This window comes from Piliocolobus tephrosceles, chromosome 16, assembly GCF_002776525.5.
Source record: "Piliocolobus tephrosceles isolate RC106 chromosome 16, ASM277652v3, whole genome shotgun sequence".
Lineage (NCBI taxonomy): Eukaryota > Metazoa > Chordata > Mammalia > Primates > Cercopithecidae > Piliocolobus > Piliocolobus tephrosceles.
Window position 1 is genome coordinate 56,323,363 of NC_045449.1, and position 25,726 is coordinate 56,349,088.

At 46.4% G+C, this 25,726-nt stretch overlaps 1 protein-coding gene across 8 annotated transcripts in view; it reads left to right on the plus strand.

Moving 5' to 3' along the window:
* Positions 1 to 4,277: 4,277 nt before the first annotated feature.
* Positions 4,278 to 25,726, plus strand: part of TLK2 (tousled like kinase 2) — a 144,410-nt gene continuing 122,961 nt past the window's right edge. For 3 of the 8 annotated variants that reach the window (XM_023192324.2, XM_023192327.2, XM_023192329.2), the window contains exons 1-2: positions 4,612 to 4,744; positions 6,586 to 6,671. In XM_023192324.2, the coding sequence (XP_023048092.1) occupies positions 6,591 to 6,671 (81 nt within the window). In that variant the 5' untranslated portion in view covers positions 4,612 to 4,744; positions 6,586 to 6,590. Of the gene's footprint in view, positions 4,745 to 6,585; positions 6,672 to 25,726 lie in introns of all 8 variants that reach the window. The other 5 variants (XM_031934386.1, XM_031934387.1, XM_023192326.2 and 2 more) reach the window with 4 other exon arrangements.

Genomic DNA, 25,726 nt, shown 5'->3' on the forward strand with positions numbered 1-25,726 from the left:
TAGCCTAGATATTTTTCTTTTCTTTTTTCTCTTTTTTTTTTTTTTTGAGACAGAATCTCACTGATAACACAGGCTGGAGTACAGTGGTGGGTTCTCAGCTCACTGCAACCTCCACCTCCTGGGCTCAAGTGATCTCCCAACCTTAGCCTGCCAAGTAGCTGGGACGACGAGCATATGGCAACATGCACAACTAGCTTCTGTATTTTATTTTGAAAGACGGAATTTTTTTTTTTTTGAGACAGCGTCTAGCTCTGTTGCCCAGGCTGGAGTAGAGTGGTGCGATATCAGCTCACTGCAAGCTCCACCTCCTTGGTTCACACCATTCTCCTGCCTCAGCCTCCCAGGTAGCTGGGATTACAGGCGCCGGCCATCATACCCGGCTAATTTTTTTGTATTTTTAGTAGAGACTGGGTTTCAGCACAGCCAGGATGGTCTTGATCTCCTGACCTCGTGATCCGCCCGCCTCAGCCTACCGAAGTGCTGGGATTACAGGCATGAGCCACCGCGCCCGGCCTAAAAGACAGAATTTTGCATGTTGCCCAGGCTGGTCTCGAACTCCTGGGGTCAAGTGATCCGCCGCCTCAGCCTCCCAATGTGCTAGGATTACAGACATGAGCCACTCACTACACCTGGCCTTTGTTTGTTGGTTTGTTTTTAAGAGACAAGATTTCATATATTGCCCAAGCTAGACTCAAACTCCTGGCCTCAAGCAATCCTCCTGCCTCAGCTTCCTAAGAGGCTGATACTACAGACAGGTGCACACCACTATGCTTGGCTCCTGTCTATGGTGGAGTTTGCAGTGAGCCAAGATTGTGCCACTGCATTCCAGCCTGGCTGACAGAGCCAAACTTTGTCTCAAACAACAACAAAATCCCCTTAGTGCCCTTTCCTAGCAACCAAACGTTTTTCCATTTTGTTAGGAACAGGAAGGAGAGAGGAAATAACTGGCTAAGTGACGACTCTATGTTAAGCATGGTCACAAGGCATTTTCCAACATTATTTCAATTTTAATGAAAGCTGCTCCTGAAATCAGGTTCACTGGGTCACAGTTTTCAGACGAGGAACCTGGGACAGGTGAAGGGACAGAACTGGAACCCAGTTCTGTCATACCACAGATGCCCCACCTGTTCTACACTGCCCTGTCAAGAATAACAATTATTATTTTTTTAGAGACAGAGTCTTGCTCTGTCGGCCAGGCTGGAGTGCAATGGCACGACCTCGGCTCACTGCAACCTCCAACTCCCACGTTCAAGCGATTCTCCTGCCTCAGCCTCCCGAGTAGCTGGGGTTACAGGTGCCCGCCACCATGCCCAGCCAATTTAAAAAATATTTTTAGGACAGACAGGGTTTCACCATGTTGGCTGCGGGGGGGCTCAGTCTCCTGACCTTGTGATCCCCCGGCCTTGACCTCCCAAAGTGCTAGGATTACAGGTGTGAGCCACTGTGCCTGGCCCAGTAATTATTTTAAATAATTACTTTTATTTTATTATTTTTGAGACAGGGTCTCACCCAGAATGGAGTGCAGTGGTGCCATCTTGGCTCACTGCAACCTCCACCTCCCAAGTTCAAGCGAATTCTCCTGCCTCAACCTCCCAAGTAGCTGAAAGTACAAGCACATGCCACTACGTCCAGCTAATTTTTGTAGTTTTAGTAGACACAGGGTTTCATCATGTTAGCCAGGCTGGTTCAAATTCCTGGCCTCAAGTGATCCACCCACCTTGGCCTCCCAGAGTGCTGGGATTATAGGAGTGAGCCACTGCGCCCGGCCTAAATTACTCTAAAAAATGGGATCATAGGCAGGACACGGTGGCTCCTGCCTGTAGGCGGGCAGATCACTAGGTTAGTTCCAGACCAGTCTGGCCAACATTGTGAAACCCCATCTCTACTAAAAATACAAAAAATAAGCTGGGTGTGGTGGTGTGCGCCTCTATTCCCAGTTACTTGGGAAGCTGAGGCAGGAGAATCACATGAATGCGGGAGAAAGAGGTTGCAGGGAGCCGAGATCCCACCATTGCACTCCAGCCGGGGTGACAGCGCGAGACTCCGTCTCAAAAAAAAAAAAAAAAAAATCCTCTAGCCCAAATCCCTCCATCACAGAAGCAGTTGGAGGAGCTTGAAAAGGTTAGGTAACAGGCCCATGAGGCTTGTCTGTGGAAAGAGCTAGGCTGCAAGACACCTCTGACTCCGTTGAGTGCTTTCTCTTACTCTCCTTTCCCTATTTAAGACATTAAATCATTTAAGACAGTGTCATTTGGTCCGGTATGGTGGCTCACGCTTGTAATCCCAGCACTTTGGGAGGCTGAGGTGGGCGGATCACCTGAGGTGATTGGAGACCAACCTGGCCAACATGGTAAAACCTAGACTCTACCAAAAAAAAAATATATATATATATATATATATATTAGCAGGGCGTGGTGGCACGTGCCTGTAATCCCAGCTACTCAGGAGTCTGACACAGGGAGAACTGCTTGAACCCGGGAGGCAGAGGTTGCAGTGAGCCAAGATGGCACCACTGCACTCCAGCCTGGGCGACAGAACGAGAGTCTGTCTCAGAAAAAAATAAAGTTTTAAAAAGAGTGTCATTTGATGGAGTTGCTTTCTTGATCCTTGGCTGCAATTAAGGACCTACCCTCACTGGCTTTTGTGTTGCCTTGGACGGGCTCTCAGGTTCTCCCGCCCTATGAGGCAGTGGAGGCTGGCCTCGAGTGGTAGTCCTCCATCTTGCCCTCTTTTCCTACCCTCTACCCCTCACCCCCTAGCTGCTCTCCTCTCTCCTTCCAACACTGTTCTCTTTGGGAATATGCATGTCCAACTTCCCAAGCAGTCTGGGATCTGGTGTAAGACGACTCTTGGTTTAATGGAGTTTTTCCACAGTGCTTCAATGTGCCCCAACGGTTTGGAAGGTTGGAGAACTAACAAAAAGCAAAGCGCCATCCTGTGTCGTTTTGGCAGGTCTGTGTTCTGTTAATATATGGAAGAATTAAGAGAAGAACGAAGAAATAAGGACAGAAACTCCACTTGGGAGTACTTATCTAACCCTGAAAAAGTTCAAGGCTGTTGTTCAAGGTCTGAATTTTCCCCTTGAGATTCGCTTGTAGTCCTTAAAGTCATCTTCAGACATCTGATCAAGGCAGCATCCGCGGAAAATTGTAAGGTGGGTGGCTGCACCGGAGACTGTCCTGGCTCGGGGAGCCGGTGAAGAGTGTGACTTTTTTTCCCCTTGGCGCTGCGGGATCAGAGTGGGTGCCCTCTGCTATGCAGGAAGCCCTCCTTGCCCACTAGATAGTTCTCATTCCTCAGGAGATATTCTGTCAGGGGCCGGCGTGTTTCTCCATCTTGGCACTTACCCTCAGACCCTCCTAAGTACCTGGGAGGGCCGTGTTTTTCATCGGAGGTTGAAATGGAACCTCTCCCTGGGTGCCCGGGGACAGTACCTTGGGGGCAGCGCCCCTCCTTCCAGAGGGCAGCAACCCGGCGGGGGCGGGGGCTCGGCTTTGATCCCAGAGCACCTTTTGTCCCTGGAGACGCTCTGCCAGCCAGGTACGTGGAGTGCAGCCCGCCCTCCGGGGCGCCGCGCGGGGCTGGGGTGGGCCGGCTGCTTCGGGGAGTGGCGGCCGGGAGCCTGCGAACGCGGGTGGGCGCCGTCGCCTCACTAACCGGGCGCCTCCGGGAAGTCCGGGCGGGGTCCGCCGCTCGCACATAGGATTAGCGTCTTCTAAACTCCATCCCTGGGAAAAGCCGCCGCACTTCTCACCCAAACTCGCAGAGCCGAGGGGTTGGGCTGGGGTTGGGCGGGCGCGGGAGCCGGCGAGGCAGATTCGAGAATGGGTGGACCTGGGCGGCCAAGCCCCTCCAGCGCCGGCCCAACCGCCCCGGCCCGGGCAAGTCCAGCGGGGCGGGGACCGGTGACAAAGGCGGCGGCGGGTCCTCCGGGCCTCTGGCCACGGGCAGTCGCAGGGCGCCCCCGGCCGCCCGACCTCCCCTCGCGTCGCTGCCAGTCCGCTGGCGCCGCCCGTCGCCCGCCCTCAGCCGCCCGGCGAGGCGCGGCCTCCTCCGTCGGCGCGGGGTCCCCTGGTTAACCCCTGCCCGGCAGCGCGGCCGCTGATTGGAGGAGGCGGGGCGCTGGGGCAGCGGGGACCCCCCCCCAACCTTCCTCGTCCCCTCCCCCTCCTCCCCCACTGTCGGCGCTTCCCCCACCCCCCCAGGACCCCCCCCGCCTCCCAGCCGTGCAAATCTCGCGAGGAAACACGCGGTTTCACTAGTGTGTTTACACCGATCACTACTAATCCGGACCGAACCGATCCGGATTAAGGGGCCGGAGGCGGGTCCTGGGCACCAGCGGTTCCGACCCCCCCGCCCTCCGCGCCGCACCCGAGTGGCCCCCAGCCGAGCGGGCCCCCACCTCCCGGCCCGGCCTGGGCCCTCCTGCGCCTCCCTTGGCCTTTGTCCGGCGCCAGGAGGCCGGTCCCGCGCCCCCCGCGGCCGCCCGGGCCCCGGCCCGCGTCGGGCGCCTGGCTCTGTACGCGAGCCCGGGGATCTGCGGCCTTCGTGCCCCCCCTCCCCCGCCCGCCCTCTCGTGGAGCCCGGCGCCGGCAGCGGCTGCCCGGGCGGGGGGTTGCGGCGTTCAGGAGAGGCCCCGGCTCCGCCCCGGGCCTGCCCAGGGGGAGAGCGGAGCGGCCCGCAGCCGGGTCGGGTCGGGGCCCCTCCCGGGAGGAGCGTGGAGCGGCGGCGGCGGCGGCGGCAGGTGAGAGGCTGAGCCCCGGGCGGGGGAGGGCGCCAGGCCTGGGGCATTAACCGTCCCAGGGACCCCTCTGGCCTGAGGAGCCTGCGACCTGGGCCCAGCTCGGGGCCGGCTACGGACCGCAGCTCCTGGGCGCTGAGGCGGGAGGGGCTCCCTGAGGGCTGCGGGTTGCTGAGGGGCCGGGCCGAAGATGGGGGAGGCCCAGGCGGCCCCGGCCTGGGATTGGGGCCGGCGGCCGGAGGATAGACGGGTGCGCCCCGGCAGCTGGAGGCCTCGGCAGCCTCCCGGGCGCCCCCGAGAGCCGGCCCTCCCTTCCTCCGTGACAGGTGGGCCTGGAGTTGGGGAAAGTTTGGAGCCGGCGAGGGGCGCCGGGACCAGGCCCCGTCGCCCCTGCTTCCCGGCTGTTGGCTGCAGGGAGGATCCCAGTCCAAGGCCCCGCTGGAATTAGACAGAGTGGCTATTTCCTTAACATGAGTTGACATTAAACGGAATAACCGCCGGGGCGTCATTTTCCGGGCCGGGCCTGGGGATGGATAGGTTTAGGAAATGTTGCGAGAGACCTTGGGGTTTGGGAGAGACTGCAACCTCTGCCATTCCGACCTCGATTAGGGCAGGGCAAGACGCGAGGAAGGCCACGGGGGAAACTCATTCCCCCAGTCTTTTTTTTCCTTCTTTTTCTTTTTATAAAGATGCATTTCAACCTTTCTGAGAATTTCCTAATTCTCTCTCTAACCTGCACTTGCTTGTGTGGGTGAAACTTTAATTTGTCACCTTTTCATTCCCCTTTGCCCCAGGCTCTCAATCCAGGAAGGGAAATTAAACTGAAGGACTTGTAAGGAGGTTGTTACTGGAGATTGTGGAGTTGTTGGATTGCAGAGGAGAATGTTCGATTCATTTTTTCAGTAACTTTAAAATCACACCAGCCATTCCAACTACTTAATAATGTGTTCGAAGGGGTTCTATGTAATGATGTATGTTTCTTTTTCACTGTTAATTTTAAAGGGAGGTTTTCAATGGGTCGTGTAGGAGTTGGTCTCTTGCAAAGGATAGACATATTTGCTGAAAGTAGCCTGTGCATTAATTGGTTATGGAAGTTTAAAAATGGTGTCCTCCTGCCCCTCCCTGCTTGGAAGAAGGGCTAAAAGCAGATGTCCAGAATCAAGAGAAACCTACTGCAGGGAGTGGTCAGAAAAAGATTTTTTAAAGGGATTGTTATGGAGCTATATTAATTTCCTGAGTCAATGGAGGTAGATGGTTTTACCGTGGGCTCTCTATTAAATTTAAAATAATTAATTCCTTTTCTCATGAGCTACTGTGAGCTCTTCAGAGAAAGGAGCTGTATTGTAGTGTTTTTGCAGTTATTTGTAGCTTCTGATTCATCCTATATTCTTTTGAAATTATTGTCAGTGGTTTATATTTTTAGTTTAAGGACTATTTCCTCAGTGGGAAATAAGTATCTGAAGATACTTAGCTAGATTCGAAGGCTGATAGAAGGAATTTTCTTTTTGCAGGCTAGTTCTTGTTTTGTTTTTTCCCCTGTGCTCAACTTTTACAGAGATTTTATGAAGGGTTTGAGGGGGTTATTTTTGCTGTTAAAATCAAATCAGAACTAGGGAAGAATAAGTGGCTGTCATAGAAGAGGACTTCTGAGCTGCTTTAGATGTTTTAAATGTATTACTGTTTGATGCAGCACATAGTAGTCTACCACTTGTATGCTGTATTTACTTGAGATTTAACTGCATTTGATCATTCAGTGAAATAATTACTGTGAGTTTTGTTCTACAAAAAATTGCCTCCTCACATTTTAGTATTTATGGTTTCACAGCCTACTTTTTCTTTTTCAGTAGAAATGATGGAAGAATTGCATAGCCTGGACCCACGACGGCAGGAATTATTGGAGGCCAGGTTTACTGGAGTAGGTGTTAGTAAGGTGAGTAAAATGATGATAATGAACACTATTCATATTCTGATTTAAATACATTTTTTAAATGATTAAGAGCAACTTGGGTAGGCCCTTCTGATAGTTTGCAGGGGAGAAGATTTGGGTCTTAATTTCAGTGAACTTTTAGGTCCTACTAGTCATTCCAGTAGTCATTTAACATAGTAGGTTTGAAAATGTTCTATATGGGAATATATGTTTCTTCTTCCTTTCTGGTATAGGAGAGGTTTCTCATGGTTCTTGTTACAAGGAAACTAACAGGATGTGTGTATAGATTCTATGCCGTATTTTGTTAAAACTTGTCAGTCATTCAGAAAGAAAATTATAAAGCATTGCATAGCTTTGTTACATTGGACTTTGGAGGTAGTTACATGGTAGAGTTTTGAAAAACTGGCCTCTGTGAAGTCTGCAGACTCTTTACTGGTTGCACCCTCAGACTGGTTTGTTGCTTTTCTCATTCTTCCTTCTTGCAGGAGCATAATATTAGATTAGGCCCCCATTAATGGGCACCTGTGAAGTTAAGCAATGTTATAGTTTCCTATGCGTGGTTTTGTACCCACTGGTCCACCCCTCTGCTCTCATAGAATGATTTTACAATGTGTAAAATGTTTGATTTTAATACAGTATGCAAAGTATATTTACAGTATTTTATTTAAAAGCTTCATTGGTGCAAGATCACATTCCTTGGGCTTGAGGTGTGTGAATGTATGAGCTATTGAGTTTTTTTTTTTTTTTTGAGACATAATTTTGCTCTTATCGCCCAGGCTGGAGTGGAATGACGTGATCTCAGCTCGCTGCAGCCTCCGCCTCTTGGGTTCAAGGGATTCTCCTGCCCTAGCCTCCTGAATAGCTGGGATTACAGGCGCCCGCCACTATGCCCAGCTGATTTTTGTATTTTTAGTAGAGACTGGGTTTCACCATCTTGGCCAGGCTGATCTTGAACTCACCTCAGGTGATCCACCCACCTCGGCCTCCCAAAGTGCTGGGATCACAGGCGGGAGCCACTGTGCCTGACCGAGCTTTTGATCTTTAACCAATGTGATACATTTCTTTCTGTGCTTTTCAAGAAATCCTGTCTTATGGTAACCTGGGTGTTGATCTTGTGCTCAGTTAATAGCTTCTCCAAGGAGAAGGCGTGTTGAGGTTTAGTTGGAAAACTAAACCCTCTTTGATGGGTCTCACATTTTGGTGAGCTGGGATAGCTTGATAGGGTTTTTTTTTTTTTTTTGAGACAGAGTCTTGCTCTGTTGCCTAGGCTAGAGTGCAGTGGCACGATCTCGGCTCACTGCAACCTCTGCCTCCCGGGTTCAAGTAATTCTCCTGCCTCAGCATCCTGTAGCTGGGATTACGGGCATGCACCACCATACCTGGCTAATTTTTTTTAATTTTTAGTAGAGACGGGGTTTCTCCATTTTGGCCAGGCTGGGTCTCGAACTCCTGACCTCAAGTGATCTGCCCGCCTTGGCCTTCCAAAGTGCTAGGATGACAGGCATGAGCCACCGCACCCAGCCAGCTTGATAGTTTTTGTTTATTCAACAAATATTGAGCACTTGCTGTATGCTAGGCATTGTGCAAGATGTTAGGGCTGATGCTTGAGCACAGTACCTCCACATCTGCAGTATGGGGAGAGTGAGATGATACCGTGATGAGATCTGTATTACAGCTGTAACAAGGTGCTGTGGGAACACAGGATTTGTTACATATTCTTAATTTCTTTGGACACTTAGACAGTTTTACTTTTCTGGCACTTTAGAGTAGCTGTACTCCTGGACGTTGTATATTGAAGTTGCATGTACAAATGTAAAATCTCTGATCTAGGTGAAGTAGCTTCAAGTAGAAGTGAGCAGTGTATTTGAATACTAAATTGATCTCTAAATGACCTCTGATTTGTCTTTTCACTGAAGATTGAGCGTAAGGCTAATATCCAGATCTGTCTGTTTAAATGGTCCCCCGACACTCTCCCTACCCCGGTCCTGTAAGTCAGTAAGTTTATATTCAAATTGTACATAGTTTAAGCTCACTGATCTTTGTCATTAGGGTTGTTCTGTTTTTAGGTTCTTGATGGCCGTATCCAAGTATACTTTTGATGGAGTAGGGCAAAAGTGATAAGAATGAATGACACTCAACGTGTTGCTGTCTAGCCCCAGCTTAAAATCATGTAACTAAGGTATCAGAAAACTTTAATACAGTAGCCTATCTGTTTAATAGAAAATTCTACCTTCAACATAGAAAGAAGTTCTTTGTACAGAAAAAGAAATTTACTTATTTCCAGTTTTTTTGTTTGTTTTTGAGAGGGTCTCACTCTCTAGCCCAGGCTGGTGTGCAGTGGCAGGATCTCAGCTCACCTCAGCCTCCACCTCCCAGTCTTAAGTGATTCTCCTGCCTCAGCCTCCCAGATAGCTGGGATTACAGGCCTGCGCCACTACCACACTGTTAACTTTTGTATTTTTAGTAGAGATGGGGTTTTACCATGTTGGCCAGGCTGGTCTTGAACTCCTGACCTCAAATGATCCACCTGCCTTGGCCTCCCAAAGTGTTGGGATTACAGGCATGAGCCACTGCACCCAGCTTTATTTCCAGTTGTTTTTATTCCATTAGTTGTTTGAGACAGTCTCGCTCTGTCACCCAGGCTGGAGTGCAGTGGCACAATCTCGGCCTCCTGCAATTTCTGCCTCCCGGGTTCAAGCGATTCTCCTGCCTCAGCCTCCTGAGTGGCTGGGACTGCAGGCACCCGCCACCACGCCCAGCTAATTTTTGTATTTTTAGTAGATGGGGGTTCCACCATATTGGCCAGGCTGGTCTCGAACTCCCAACCTTGTGATCTTCCTTTCTCGGCCTCCCAAAGTGCTGGGATTACAGACATGAGCCCCCGTGCCCGGCTTCAGTAGTTGTATGTTATTTTGATATTTCCAGTCATGGTTAGTATTGTTGATTACAATGAATTTGTTATTTGAGGACTAGCAGGAGAGTATTTTTTTTTTCCATAACAAAGAAACTTGAAGAAAAAAATTAATTGTGTAGTTTGCAGAGCTGGGAAAAGAAAATCTCCATTTTGTATGACTACTTTTTTTTTTTTTTTTTTTGAGACAGAGTTTCACTCTTGTTGCCCAGGCTGGAGTGCAGTGGTGTGATCTCAGCTCACTGCAACCTCCGCTTCCTGGGTTCAAGCAATTCTCATGCCTCAGCCTCCCAAGTAGCTGGGATTACAGGCACGTGCCACCACGCCCAGCTGATTTTTTGTATTTTTAGTAGAGATGGAGTTTCACCATGTTGGCCAGGCTGGTCTGGAACTCCTGACCTCAGGTGAGCCACCTGCCTCGGCTTCCCAAAGTGCTGGGATTATAGGCGTAAGCCATCATGCCCAGCCTTTGTATTACTTCTTTTACCAGTAAGACATTGTACCTCTCAGACTGTTGATTTGAAATGGGGGTGTGGAGGGGATGATGATACTGGGAGAAAAGGGTGCTTTTGGAAAAACTCCTCTCCCTGGCTTTGAATTCTCATTTCAGATCCTTATTTCTCAATGAGAATATCACACTGTGTTAGGGCCAAGCACAGTGGCTCACACCTGTAATCCCAGCACTTTGGGAGGCCAAGGCAGGCAGATCACGAGGTGAGGAGATCGAGACCATCCTGGCTAACACGGTGAAACCCCATCTCTATAAAAAAATACAAAAAATTAGCCGGGCATGGTGACGGATGCCTGTAGTCCTAGCTACCTGGGAGGCTGAGGCAGGAGAATGGTGTGAACCCAGGAGGCGGTGCTTGCAGTATGCCGAGATCACATCACTGCACTCCAGCCTGGGCGACAGAGCAAGACTCCGTCTCAAAAAGAAAAAAAAAAAAAAAAAGAATGTCACTGTGTTGATGACAGCTTTGTTTTTCGAAGATCAAAAAAGATTTCAGCCCCTGCATCTCCAAATGAGAGTAGAGTGACTTCCCTGTGATGGTGCCGTCTAGTGGGACTGGTTCAGCCTCTTGGGCTGTCTCTTGAGTTTCTCGTAACTATTCATAACATTTTCAGTACTTTTTGATGTCCATAGAAGGAAGAAAGTCAGTGCCACTGTGGATTCTTTCCTAGTGGACAAGAGTGTTACAAGTAGCTATAGTCTTTGAACTTTCTGGTTATTGTAAATCTTCTATTGTATGACTTTCAAGTTTTTTTCCACCTGCAAATTAGATACACACTGCATTACTTAGACTAAAACAAAATGGCCAAATCTCCACATCTATTACTTATATTTAAGGTGCTCATTACCTGTATTTGGGTTTTTTTTTTTTTTTTTGAGACGGAGTCTCGCTCTGTCGCCCGGACTGGAGTGCAGTGGCCGGATCTCTCAGCTCACTGCAAGCTCTGCCTCCTGGGTTTACGCCATTCTCCTGCCTCAGCCTCCCGAGTAGCTGGGACTACAGGCGCCCGCCACCTTGCCCGGCTAGTTTTTTGTATTTTTCAGTAGAGACGGGGTTTCACCGTGTTAGCCAGGATGGTCTTGATCTCCTGACCTCGTGATCCGCCCGTCTCGGCCTCCCAAAGTGCTGGGATTACAGGCGTGAGCCACCGCGCCCAGCTCCTAGTTCGTTATGTCTTATTGACCTGACATGTGAGCTGTCCTACCTCTTTTTTTTTTTTTTTTTTTTTTTTGAGACAGAGTCTCGCTTGGGCTGGAGTGCAGTGGCACGATCTTGGCTCACTGCAGCCTCCGCCTCCCAGGTTCAAGCGATTCTCTTGCCTCAACCTCCCGAGTAGCTGGGACTACAGGCGTGGGCCACTACGCTTAGCTAATTTTTATATTTTTAATAGAGACGGGGTTTCGTCACGTTAGTTGGCCAGGATGATCTGTGTCTCTCGACCTTGTGATACGCCCGCCTCGGCCTCCCAAAGTGCTGGGATGACAGGGGTGAGCCACCACGCCTGGCCTCTCCTACCTCTTTTTTAAGATCTCTTCCTGTAAGCACTGGATAATCTACTTCTAGTAATGTGAAACTGACTATATCTTAAATTCATATGTTTCCAATCAACCTGTTGCTGTTTATATTCCACACCCTGCTCCCTTTTGACAGTTTAAGTACAGGTAGTCTCAGCGGTTCTGGAGACCATGTAAAGTAGGCAGAATTTCACCCTTTCATGCATTGTTACTTGTACCTAGTTAGAGTATCAATGCTAATATAGTAGCAAATGCTTATAATAGTGTGTGCCAGGTACTGTTCCAACAGTACAACAAAAGCAATAAGAAGTTAATTTAGATCTTTTATAACAGGGATAGTGGTTAACAAATCTGTACATAATCAATTCACTGGATTAATAGGCATTCTCCATTCTCTATAAGCCATACTGACTGATGCTTATCACATTGCTCCTACCAGTTGAATTATAGCCATGTCAAGGATCATTTTACAATAACTTACTCTTGTGTTGTAATTATTCAATTTAATACACAATCGCATAAACCAGTGAAATATTGCAGGCCGGGTGCGGTGGCTTACGCCTGTAGTCCCAGCACTTTGGGAGCCCGAGGTGGGCGGATCACAAGGTCAGGAGATCGAGACCATCCTGGCCAACATAATGAAACCTGTCTCTACTAAAAATACAAAAATAAGCCGGGCGTGGTGGCACGTGCCTGTAATCCCAGCTACTCAGGAGGCTAAGGCAGGAGAATCACTTGAACCAGGGAGTCAGAGGTTGCAGTGAGCCGAGATCATGCCACTGCACTCCAGCCTGGGCGACAGAGCGAGACTCTGTCTCAAAAAAGAAAAAAAAGAGAAATATGATTGCAAAATAGAAGAATTGTTTCCAAGAGAACCAAGTTAACCGCCCTAGAAAGACTAGATAAGTCAGCAGGCTCCTGTAGTCCCAGCTGCTCAGGAGGCTGAGGCAGGAGAATTGCTTGAACCCGGGAGGTGGAGGTTGCAGTGAGCTGAGATTGCGCCACTGTGCACTCCAGCCTGGGCAACAGAGTAAGACTCTGTTCAAAAAAAAAAAAAAAAAAAAAAAATCAACAAGGAGACAAGGAGATGTCTATCAAAATTTATTATTTTAATCTGCAGGAATTCTTTATTTAAATCCTTAGCAAGTATCTTTTTTTTTTTTTTTTGAGACGAAGTTTCACTCTTGTTGCCCAGGCTGGAATGCAATGGCATGATCTCGGCTCACCGCAACCTCTGTCTCCCAGGTTTCAAGTGATTTTCCTGCCTCAGCCTCCCAAGTAGCTGGGATTACAGGCATGCGCCAACACACCCGGCTAATTTTGTATTTTCAGTAGAGACGGGGTTTCTTCATGTTGGTCAGGCTGTTCTTGAACTCCGGACGTCAAGTGATCCACCTCGGCCTCCCAAAGTGCTGGGATTACAGGCGTGAGCCACCGTGCCCGGCGGTAAGTATCTTTTAGGTTCTCACTTTTTTTTTTTTTTTTTTTTTTTTTTAGAGACGGAGTTTCAGTTTTGTCGCCCAGGCTGGAGTACAGTGGCGTGATCTCAGCTCACAGCAACCTCCGCTTCCAGGTTCAAGCAATTCTCCTGCCTCAGCCTCCCTAGTAGCTGGGATTACAGGTGCACGCCACCATGCCCAGATAATTTTTTGTATTTTTAGCAGAGATGGGGTTTTACCATGTTGGCCAGACTGGTCTCGAAGTCCTGACCTTAGGTGATCCACCCACCTTGGCCTCCCAAAGTGCTGGAATTACAGCACCGTGCCCTTTTATACATTTTTAAGTCTGATACATCACGTCATATAATCAGATTTGACTTCTGAAAAGGTATTTAACCAACTGATACCTTTATTTTCATGTAGTTCATTGCAGCAATTAGAAGCTTTCAGTTATGAATATCTAGTGTCAGCTATTTCACACACCAAAGCCATTTTCATTTTTAAAAAATGTTTATTACGTCTTACATTTAATTTAATTACATGCCTGACAATGCTCAATAAGCATGAATGCTGAGAAATGGCCTATACTTATACTGATGCATTTTAAGGAACTGTGGATTAATTTACTTTAGTATTTATTTGATTCCCTCCTTATTTTACATGTAGTCAAGTACCAACTCGTGCCCCTTTCTCTGAAATTTCTGAAGTGTTTTTCTGCCCCAATTGCTACTGCCTTAATCCAGACTGTTTTTGTTCATAACTCTTAATAGTAAGGCTCCCTATTGCCCCTTCTAGTTTGGAAGTCTTGTACCCTTTCTTTTTGGTTACTTTTTTTGGTTACTACAGAAATTACAACACATATTTTTTTTTTTTTTTTTTTTTTTGAGACGGAGTCTTGCTCTGTCGCCGGAGCTGGAGTGCAGTGGCCAGATCTCAGCTCACTGCAAGCTCCGCCTCCCGGGTTTACGCCATTCTCCTGCCTCAGCCTCCCGAGTAGCTGGGACTACAGGCGCCCGCCACCTCGCCCGGCTAGTTTTTTGTATTTTTAGTAGAGACGGGGTTTCACCGTGTTAGCCAGGATGGTCTCGATCTCCTGACCTCATGATCCGCCCGTCTCGGCCTCCCAAAGTGCTGGGATTACAGGCTTGAGCCACCGCGCCCGGCCTACAACACATATTTTTAACTTATCAAAGATTAATGTTAATACCTTTGTGTTCCTCTTGGTCAGTACAAGGGCCTTGAAGATTTTTTTTTTTTTTTTTTGAGATGGGGTGTCACTCTTTCACCCAGGCTGGAGTAAAGTGGCATGATCATGGCTCACTGCAGCCTTGACCTCCTGGGCTCAGGTGCTCTTACTGCCTCAGCCTCCTGAGTAGCTGGGACTACAGGCACACACCACCACACTTGAATAATTTTTGTATTTTTTCTTTTTATAAATTAAAAAAAAAAAAGCCTTCCATTGGCATCTAGCAAATTTCTGTATTTTTGTAGAAACTTGGTTTCGCCATTTTGCCCAGACTGGTGACCTTGAAGATTTAACTCCAATTATTCCCCTCACAATTCACATGCTATTGCCATTCTGTATTTAATTGTATGTGTGCATGTATGTATGTATGTGTGTGTATACATATATATGTACTTTTTTTTTTTTTTTTTTTGAGACATGGTCTCACTGTATCACCCAGGCTTGAGTGCAGTGGTGCGATCTCGACTCACTGAAACCTCTACCTTCTTGGCTTGTGTGGTTCTCCTGCCTCAACCTCCTGAGTGTCTGGGACTAAAGGCATGTGCCACCACGGCTGGCTAATTTTTTTTTTTTTTTTATTTTTAGTAGAGACAGGGTTTCACCATTTTCGCCAAGCTGATCTCGAACTCCTGACCTCAGGTGATCTGCCAGCCTTGGCTTCCCAAAGTGCTGGGATTACAGGTGTGAGCCACCATGCCCAGTCTGTATATTTTCTAGAGCACTTTTAGGTTTACAGAAAATTGAGCAGCTAATACAGAGTTCCCATATACTTTCTCACCCTACTTTCTCATTATTAACATTTTGCATTATTAGTGTCTTTGTTACAATTGATGATACGTTATTAACTAAAGTCCATTGTTCACAGTTGTCCACTGGCTTCCATTAGGCTCTTTATTTATTTTTAGTTTTAGTTTTTTGAGATGGAGTCGACTCAGTCTGTCGCCCAGGCTGGAGTGTGGTGGCGCGATCTCCTCTCACTGCAACCTCTGCCTTCCAAGTTCAAGCAATTCTCCCTGTGTCAGCCTCCCGAGTAGCTGGAATTACAGGCGCCTGCCACACACACACAAAAAAGTAATTTTTGTATTTTTGGAAGAGATGGATTTCACCATGTTGGCCAGGCTGTTCTCGAACTCCTGACCTCAAGGGATCCACCTGCTTTGGCCTCCCAAGGTGTTGGGATTACAGGCGTGGGCCATCACACCTGGCCTGTTATAGAATATTCTCAGCCATTATCTTGAAATATATTGCTTCTGTCTTATTCTGTCTTCTCTGGCATGCTAAACATACACTAGACCTCACTGTGTTTTCTCTGCCTCGTAACCTGTCTCTCGTATTACTTGTCTTTTTGTTTTCTTACCTAAATGCTTGGTAGTTTCTTGTGACCTATCTTCCACTTGATTAATTTTCTCTTTAAATTTGCCTAGTCTACATAAACCTATATACGTTGAAATTTTATAAGAGCTGAGTCTCTCTTATCCTGAGGGTGTAGCCCATGGATCTTCTAATGTATGGGGTGTATTTTTGTAGAAACTTGGTTTCTACAAAACCTCCCCTCATTGGGCAGGGCCTGGGCTTTGACTTTCTTCTCTCCCTATACTCCCAGGCCTCTCAAATTATAGCTTAATTTCATAGATTTTTCTTTTTCTTTCTTTTTTTTTTTTTTTTTTTGAGGTGGAGTCTTGCTCTGTCGCCAGACTGAGTGCAATGGCATGATCTCAGCTCACTGCAACCTCCGCCTCCTGGGTTCAAGTGATTCTCCTGCCTCAGCCTCCCAAGTAGCTGGGACTATAGGCATGCGCCCCTGCACCCAGCTAATTTTTATATTTTCAGTAGAGACGGGATTTCACCACGTTGGCCAGGCTGGTCTCAAACTCCTGACCTCAGGTGATTCACCCACCTTGGCCTCTCAAAATGCTGGGATTACAGGTGTGAGCCACCATGCCTGCACTAATTTCAAAAATTTTTCTTTAGAATTTAATCTACAGGCCGGGCGCAGTGGCTCAAGCCTGTAATCCCAGCACTTTGGGAGGCCGAGACGGGCGGATCACGAGGTCAGGAGATCGAGACCATCCTGGCTAACACAGTGAAACCCCGTCTCTACTAAAAATACAAAAAACTAGCCAGGCGAGGTGGCAGGCGCCTGTAGTCCCAGCTACTCGGGAGGCTGAGGCAGGAGAATGGCGTAAACCCGGGAGGCGGAGCCTGCACAGTGAGCTGTGATCCAGCCACTGCACTCCAGCCCGGGCGACAGAGCAAGACTCCGTCTCATCGACAAAAAAAAAAAAAAAAAAAAAAAAAAAAAAGAATTTAATCTACAAATGACTTCAAATTGAAATCATTTTTTATTTTTAAATTTTAACTTTTAGAGACAGGACTTCATCCCCTGGCTGGCCTCAAACTCCTGGGCTCAAGTGATTTTCCCACCCCAGCCTCCTAAGTAGCTGAGACTACAGGCATGTGCCACTGCACCCAGCAGAAGTGATTTTTTTGAATTCTGGTCTTGTGTCTCTGGATTCTTGGCTTCTTATGGAAGTAATTCTTTATTTCATTGCTTTGCAGTCAATAATATAAAACTAACACTTAGTGTGTGTGAACTCTTGTGTCACTGTAAAGTTTACCTCCTTGTAACTTTCACTTCTTATCTGCTTCCTTCTTCCTTCCTGCCTATAGGTGGTTAGCATTGGCGTTGTCGTCACTCTTGGCCTTTAAAGTCATTTATTTTATTTCTTGTTCTCTGTCTACTTTTAGTTAAATTCAGATTAAATGGAAAGATTTCTTAAAATTTTATTTTTAAGAAAGGCCATGAGAGGGAAAACAAATAAGGTATAATATCAGTGGTTTCTTATTTCAAACCTGGGTCTAGGGATAATTTGGCTTAGTTCTATTCTTCCTCTCTACCTTGTCTGGGTCTTAAATTGTTAGGTTCCTCACTTGATCCTGGCTACTACTAGATGTGATGAGATTAGTTTGGAATCTACTTTCTAGTATGTTGGCCATGGTTAGCTAAGCACTTTATTATTTATTTATTTATTTTTGAGACGGAGTCTCGCTCTGTCCCCAGGCTAGAGTGCAGTGGCGTGATCTCGGCTCACTGCAAGCTCCGCCTCCCAGGTTCAAGCAGTTCTTCTGCCTCAGCCTCCCTAGTAGCTGGGACTATAGGAGCATGCCACCATGCCCTGCTAATTTTTGTATTTTTAGCAGAGATGGATTTTCACCATGTTGGCCAGGATGGTCTCGATCTCCTGATCCCATGATCCACCCGTCTTGGCCTCCCAAAGCGCTGGGATTACAGGCGTGAGCCACCGTGCCTGGCTCCCATATCTTACTCTTAACATATCCTTTTTCTAAAATACTGCATATAATGCAAAGGATTGGAATAGGAATAATATAGCTTTGATACTAGAATCTCCTAAGAAGTTAGCTAGCTCTAGTTAACTTAGGAGTCATTTCAGTTCTCTGGGTACTTCCAATTTAAGAATTTTATGTTTGATGAACTACACAAAAAGAGGAAGCCAGATTTGAGATTGGGGATAATAAATTCCAAAAATTCCAGTTAAGTATTAGTAGTATGAAAGAATGAGTGGTAGTGTTAAAACATAAACCTTCAGGAACAAAGGTTCTATAGGATAAAATCTGCCAAAATTCTTTCCTTCATTTTGTATATATATAGCCTTTTGGGAACATGAGTTGCATAGAATAAAATAATGATGTTAGAAAAATGCCATAGGAGCAAGAAAAGTACCTTGTTTTGCCCATTAAGTATTCTCTGAAGACAGCAGCGAAGAAAATAAAGGTGAAACATTTTTCTAAAAATAGTCTCGAAATAAGGATGATGTCTGTTTTCTAGTCCTAACTAGAGGAGGGAGATAGAGATTTATTATTAAACTGCTTTTTTTTTTGAGACTCAGTCTCACTCTGTTGCCCAGACTGGAGTGCAGTAGTGCGATCTTGGCTTACTGCAATCTCCGCCTTCCAGGTTCAAACGATTCTCTTGCCTCAGTTTCCCGAGTAGCTGGGATTACAGGCGTCTGCCACCACGTCCGGCTAATTTTTGTACTTTTAGCAGAGATGGGGTTTCACCATGTTGACCAGGCTGATTTCCAACTCCTGACCTAAAGTAATCCACCCACCTCGGCCTCCCAAAGTGCTGGGATTACAGGCATGAGCCATCACGCCTGACTTTGAACTTCTTTTTTTAAAAATTGTGGTAAAATATAACATTTACCCTTTTATTCATGTTTATGTGTACGGTGGCATTAAGTGCATTCATATGGTTGTACAACTATCACTACCATCCATCTTCAGAACTTTTTCTGTTTTCCTTTTTTTTTTTTTTTTTGAGACAGTCTCGCTCTGTCACCCAGGCTGGAGTGCAATAGCACGATCTCGGCTCACTGCAACCTTGGCCTCCCGGGTTCAAGTGATTCTTCCACCTCAGCTTCACAAGTAGCTGGGATTACAGGCACCCACCATACCTGGGTTATTTTTTTGTATTTTTGTAGAGACAGAGTTTCACCATGTTGGCCAGGCTGGTCTTGAACTCCTGACCTCTCAGGTGATCCGCTTGCCTTGGCCTTCCAAAATGCTGGGATTACAGGCGTGAGCCACTGCGACCGGCCCAGAACTTTTTCACCTTCCCAAATTGAAACTCCATGCCCATTAAATAATAACTCCCAGGCCAGGCACGGTGGTTCAAGCCTGTAATTTCACTATTTTGGGAGGCCGACATGGGCAGATCACGAAATCAGGAGTTCGAGACCAGCCTGGCCAACATAGTGAAACCCCCATCTCTACTAAAAATACAAAAAAATTAGCCGGGCATGTTGGTGCATACCTGTAATCCCAGCTACTTAGGAGGCTGATGCAAGAGAATCACTTGAACTTGGGAGGCGGAGGTTGCAGAGAGCCGAGATCATGCCACTGCACTCCAGTCTGGGTGACAGAGTGAGACTCTGTCTCAAAAAACGAAGCAACAACAGCAAAAAAACCTGCCAATAACTCCCCATTCTCCACCTCTCTCTCAAGCCCCTGGCAACTATCATTCTGTTTTTCCATCTCTGTGAATTTGACTACTCTAGGTACTAACGTGAATGAAATCATAACAGTATTTATCTTTTTTTTTTTTTTTTTTTTGAGACGGAGTCTTGCTCTGTCGCCCAGGCTGGAGTGCAGTGGCTGGATCTCAGCTCACTGCAAGCTCCGCCTCCGGGTTCACACCATTCTCCTGCCTCAGCCTCCCGAGTAGCTGGGACCACAGGCGCCGGCCACCTCGCCTGGCTAATTTTTTGTATTTTTAGTAGAGACGGGGTTTCACCGTGTTAGTCAGGATGGTCTCGATCTCCTGACCTCGTGATCCGCCCATCTCGGCCTCCCAAAGTGCTGGGATTACAGGCTTGAGCCACCGCGCCCGGCCTGTATTTATCCTTTTGACTGGATTATTTCACTTAGCATAGTGTCTTCAAGGTTAATCTGTGTTGTAGTATATGTCAGAATTTCATTTCCTTTTTAAGACTGAGTAATATTTCATTGTATGCATATACCACATCTTGTTTATTCATCTGTTGATGGACCCTTGGGTTATTTTGACCATTTGGCTATTGTGAATAGTGCTATGAAAAACAAATGCTGCTGCTATGAAAATGGCTGTAGTCTCACAGTCCCTGCTTTAAATTCTTGTGGCTGCAGATCCAGAAGTCGAATTGTTGGATCATATTAAACTATACTCTTGCTGACCTCCACTCAGGCCTTATTGATAAGGGACAGCTAGAAAATAGTGGTTCTTTTAACTCACATTCTACAAAAGCTTTAGAAGTCTTAAAAATTCTGTTAACAGATGCAGATGAGCTAGTAATGATAGTCTAATTGCAACTATTACAAATAGTATTATTGGCCCGGTAAGTAAGAACTAAGCTACTCTGTAACTTGGCGAGTTACACGGGATAGCCTTTTTGTTTTTTTTTGAGATAGGGTCTTGCTCTGCCACCCAGGCTGGAATGCGATGGTGCAACCTCGGCTCACTGCAACCTCCACCTCCAGGTTCAAGCGATTCTCCTGCCTCAGCCTTCCAACTAGCTGAGATTACAGGTGCCCACCACCATGCCTGGCTAATTTTTGTATTTTTAGTAAAGATGGGGTTTCACCATATTGGCCAAGCTGGTCTCGATCCTGACTTCAGGTGATCCACCCGCCTCGGCCTCCCAAAGTGTTGGGATTACAGGCGTGAACCACTGCTCCCAGCCATAGGATAGCCTTTCATGTTAGTCAAACCATAGGTTGCTTTTAGAATGTCACACATTTACTATCCATATTTGCTGTACTAGAGTTTTACTGTATTTTATTTTGTTTTTGAGACAGGGTCTCACTCTGTTGCCTAGGCTGGAGTGCAGGGGTACGATCTCAGCTCACTGTAACTACTGTCTCCCGGGTTCAAGTGATTCTCCTGTCTCAGCCTCTCAAGTAGCTGGGACTACAGGTGTGTACCGTCACGCCTGGCTAATTTTTGTATTTTTAATAGAGATGGGGTTTCATAAGAGATGGCCCTAGCTTATTCCCTCCCAAAAGACCAGCTGCAACCAGATGAAGTGAACACAACCTCAAGATTTTATTGTCGTCGTAATAAAAGATGATGCTTATCACTGGATCACTTCAGCCCAGGGAATGGAGGGAGCAGTGAGCCAAGATAGCCATGGCTGGAGCCTAGGTGACTGAATGAGACTGTCTCAAAAAAAAAAAAAAAAATGAGTATGGCCTCAAATAGTATTATAATCAGTCCTTTGAAGACTGGTAATGTTGCCTGCGTAAAGATTACAAGGTGCTGGTATCTGTTTTAATGGATGTGAGCTGTACGACTGATAACGTTGCTTCTATAAAACGTATATGTGTGACTTTTAGTACATAAACTGCAGCCAGTGTTGTTGATCACTTAGTTCCTGTTCTACCTGACTCTAAAGGACTACTAAGGATTAATTGTGGAATTAAAATATCATCTGAAGGTACAGCTGATCTCAGGATCCTCCAGTTCAGGATGTCTTCTGTTATTAACTTCAGCCAGATTTAATGTTCACATTTAGCAGTAGTTACTAGTGTCAAACGAACTTACCCAGTCTCCATTATATTGACAATTGACCAGCTAGAACAAAACACAAAATACTCAGTTAATTTCTTTTGAAAAGCCATTTGACCTGCTTGTGTCTGGTTAAGATGAAGGAAAAGAGATAATAACTGTATCAAATTTTTTTTTTTTTTTTGAGATGGAGTCTCACTCTTTGCCCAGGTTGGAGTGTAATGGCTTGATCTCAGGTTATTGCAACCTCCGCCTCCCTGGTTCAAGCAATTCACATACCTCAGCCTCCCGAGTAGCTGGGACTACAGGTGCTCGCCACCATGCCTGGCTATTTTTTGCATTTTAGTGGAGACTAAGTAGGGTTTCGCCATCTTGGCCAAGCTGGTCTCCAACTTCTGACCGCAAGTGATCCGCCTGCATCAGCCTCCCAAAGTGTTGACATTACAGGTGTGAGCCACCGTACCTGGTTTGTTTTTTGTATTTTTAGTAGAAACAGGGTTTCACCATGTTGGCCCAGCTGGTCTTGAGCTCCTGACCTCAGGTGTTCTGCCCGCCTTGGCCTCCCAAAGCACTGGAATTACAGGCATGAGCCACCGTGCCTGGCCTGTGTCAAAAGGTTAAGTGTCCAAATTTTGCAGCAGTTGAGTTCAACCAACTTTTACACATCTATACTGTATTTAGGTTGTTAGGGGAATTTTAAAAAATCAGTCAGATGTACTGTATACTTTTTTTTTTTTTTGAGACAAGGTCTTTGTTGCCTAGGCTGGAGTGCAGTGGCACGATCATGGTTCACTGCAGTCTCAACCCCTGGGGCTAAGTGATCCTCCCACTTCAGCCTCCTGGTACATGGGACTACAGGGACAGGCACCACCACCCCAAGCTAATTTGTTTGTTTGTTTGTTTGAGACAGAGTCTTGTGTTGCCCAGGCTGGAGTGCAGTGGCATGATCTTGACGCACTGCAACCACCATCTCCCGGGTTCAGGTGATTCTCGTGCCTCAGCCTTCTGAGTAGCTGGGGCTACAGGTGTGCGTCACTGTACCTGGCTGATTTTTGTATTTTCAGTAGACATGGGGTTTCACCGTGTTGGCCAGGCTGATCTCGAACTCCTGGCCTCAAGGGATCTGCCTGCCTTGGCCTCTCAAAGTGTTGGGATTACAGGCATAAGCCACTGCACCTGGCCAATATTTTTGATAGAGAAGGGGTTTCACCATGTTGCCCAGGTTGGTCTCGAACTCCTGACCTCAGGTGATCCACCCATCTCAAGTGATTCACCTGCCTCGGCCTCCCAAAATGCTGGGATTACAGGCGTGAGCCACTGTGCCTGGCCCAGATGCATTGTATAGTCTTGAGGCATTTATAATCAGACAAACAGGGACTCAGATGCCTGTGGCACATAGCTGAGGATGGATATGCTGATGGGAAGGTATTATGAGCCCAGAATAAGGGAATATAATTAACTTGTTCATTGTGTATTGGTCAGAAAGCAGAATTAAGATTACTGTAGATTGACTGGGTGTGGTGGCTCATGCCTATCATCCTAGTACTTTGGGAGACCAAGGCAGGTGAATCACTGGAGGTCAGGAGTTTAAGACCAGCCTGGCCAACATGGTGAAACCCTGCCTCTACTAAAAAATACAAAATTTTAGGCCGGGTGCGGTGGCTCAAGCCTGTAATCCCAGCACTTTGGGAGGCCGAGACGGGCGGATCACGAGGTCAGGAGATCGAGACCATCCTGGCTAACAAGGTGAAACCCCATCTCTACTAAAAAATACAAAAAACTAGCCGGGCGAGGTGGTGGGCGCCTGTAGTCCCAGCTACTCGGGAGGCTGAGGCAGGAGAATGGCATAAACCCGGGAGGCGGAGCTTGCAGTGAGCTGAGATCCGGCCACTGCACTCCAGCCTGGGCGACAGAGCGAGACTCCATCTCAAAAAAAAAAAAAAAAATACAAAATTTTTTGTATAGGCATGGTGGTGGGCACTTGTAACCTCAACTACTGGGAGACTGAGGCAGGAGGATCACTGGAACCTAGAGGCAGAGGTTGCTGTGAGCCGAGATTGCACCACTGCGCTACAGCCTGAGTGACAGAGCAAGACCCTATTGCCAAAAAAAAAAAAAGCAAAGGGAAAGATTACTGTAGATAAACAACCTCATGGCCAAGCGTGGTGAGGTGGCAGTGAGCCAAGACACCATTGCACTCTAGCCCGGGCAACGGGAGGGAAACTGCATCTCAAAAAGAAAAAAGAAAACCTCAGAAAAATTTTGATACAATATTATTAGGAATAAATTAAAGGATGATTAGTACAGGATAGCTTGGATTTGAAGCTTAGCAAAAGAGTTTAGAGTCCAGGGCAGAGGCTTTTTTTTTTTTTTTAAAGTCTCACTCTGGCACCCAGGCGGGAGTGCAGTGGCTCAGTCTTGGTTCACTGCAACCTCTGCCTCCCAGGCTCAAGTGATCCTCCCACCTTAGCCTCCCAAAGTGATGGGATTACATGCGTGAGCCACCACGCCTGGCCGAGGCTTGTTTTTAAGAAATTAATCTTGTAGTTTCCTTGAAGTCTAGGTATTTGTTAAAAAATTTTTTAAATTATTATTATTATTATTATTTTGGAGATAGAGTCTTACTCTGTTACCCAGGCTGGAGTGCAATGTCATGATCTCGGCTCACCGCAACCTCTGCCTCCCAGGTTCAAGCGATTCTCCTGTCTCAGCCTCCCGAGTAGCTGGGATTACAGGCGCACACCGCCATGCCCAGCTAATTTTTTTTTTGTATTTTAGTAGAGACGGGGTTTCACCATGTTGTCCAGGCTTTGGTCTCGAACTCCTGAGCTCAGGCAATCCACCCACCTCTGTCTCTCAAAGTGCTATATGATTACAGGTGTGAGCCATCGTGCCTGGCCGAAAAATTAAAATTTTTTACTAGTTAACATATAGTACAAAATTCAGAATCTTTCACAGATATACAGTGAAACATCTCTTCTACATTTCTCCCTTATCCACCTGGTTTCCTTCCTAGAGACAACTGTTATTAAGTTTCTTATATTTGAGAGCTATGTCTGCAAATACGTATGCATATTCAACCCTTCCATTTTTAAAAAATACAACTATATTATATAAACTATTGTGCATTTTGCTTCTCGTGCTTAAGATATTCCAGGAATTGTTTTACATTCATACATATAGAGCTGCTTTGTTCTTTTTTTCAAGGCTGCTTTGTATTTCATTGTATATCTGAACCGTTTCCTGTTGATGGACACTTAGATGGACAGCAGTGTTTTGTTGATACAAATAGTGCTATAGTGAATAATCTTGTACATAATGTCATTTAACACACATTCAGTTATGTTTACAGGATAAATCCCTAGAAGTGCAGTTGCTTTTTTCAAGGTTATATGCATTTGTGATTTTAGTAGATACAGCCACATTCTTCTCCATGGAGAGGAGGAATTTGTCTCCCATAGTCAAATATGGCAAGGGGTGGACAGGCATCAGGGTCCTTGAACTCCGTAAAATGATGTGTAAATATTTGTGTGTGTGTGTATATATGGATGTATATTTTTCTTTAGAAAGAGTCCATGGTTTTATTACATTCTTAAAAAGTTCTTTGGCTGGTCACAGTGGTTCATGCCTATAATCCCAGCACTTCAGGCAGCCGAGGCAGGAGGACCATTGAGCCCAGGAGTTTGAGACCAGCCTTGGCAAAGTGCTGAAACCCCATCTCTACAAAAAATACAAGCAATTAGCCGGCATGGTGGCTTGTGCCTATATCCAGGAGGCTGAAGGGGGAGGATCACCTGAGCCTTCGAGGTTGAGGTCAAGGCTAGAGTGAGTTTTATTTGCACTTGTACACTTCAGCTTCGGTACCAGAGTGAGACCCTGTCTTAGAAAAAAAAAATATTCTGTGACTCAAAGTAGGTTAAAGAAACCACTGTCTTGTAGTTAGTTGGCCTGAATTAAGCACACTGCTTTGTTTTTCTCTACACAGTATTTTTCTCTTACAGGAAGTATTTGAGCAGAAGCTATGTACATAATTACTAGAGATGTTGTGTGGAGAGTCATTGTGGAAGAGACTGGAATAAATCTAATTCCCAACCTTTTACTGTTATTCCTCGCACTCTTGAGACCATGTTTTAAAAGGCTTTCCCCCCATTATTAGACTGAATTTATTAAGCAGTACTTTATTTCTCCAGTTTTATTAATCAGACCTTTAGATAGTTTGTGGTAAGTTTTACTACAGGTAGTTGAAATCCTTTTATCTGTTAGGAGTTGATAAAAGTTGAGCTAAAGTCAAGTCTATCTGACATTTGTAATGGTGTGGTGTGGTGTGTGGTGTGGTGTGGTGTGGTATTTTTTTGAGACAGAGTTTTGCTCTT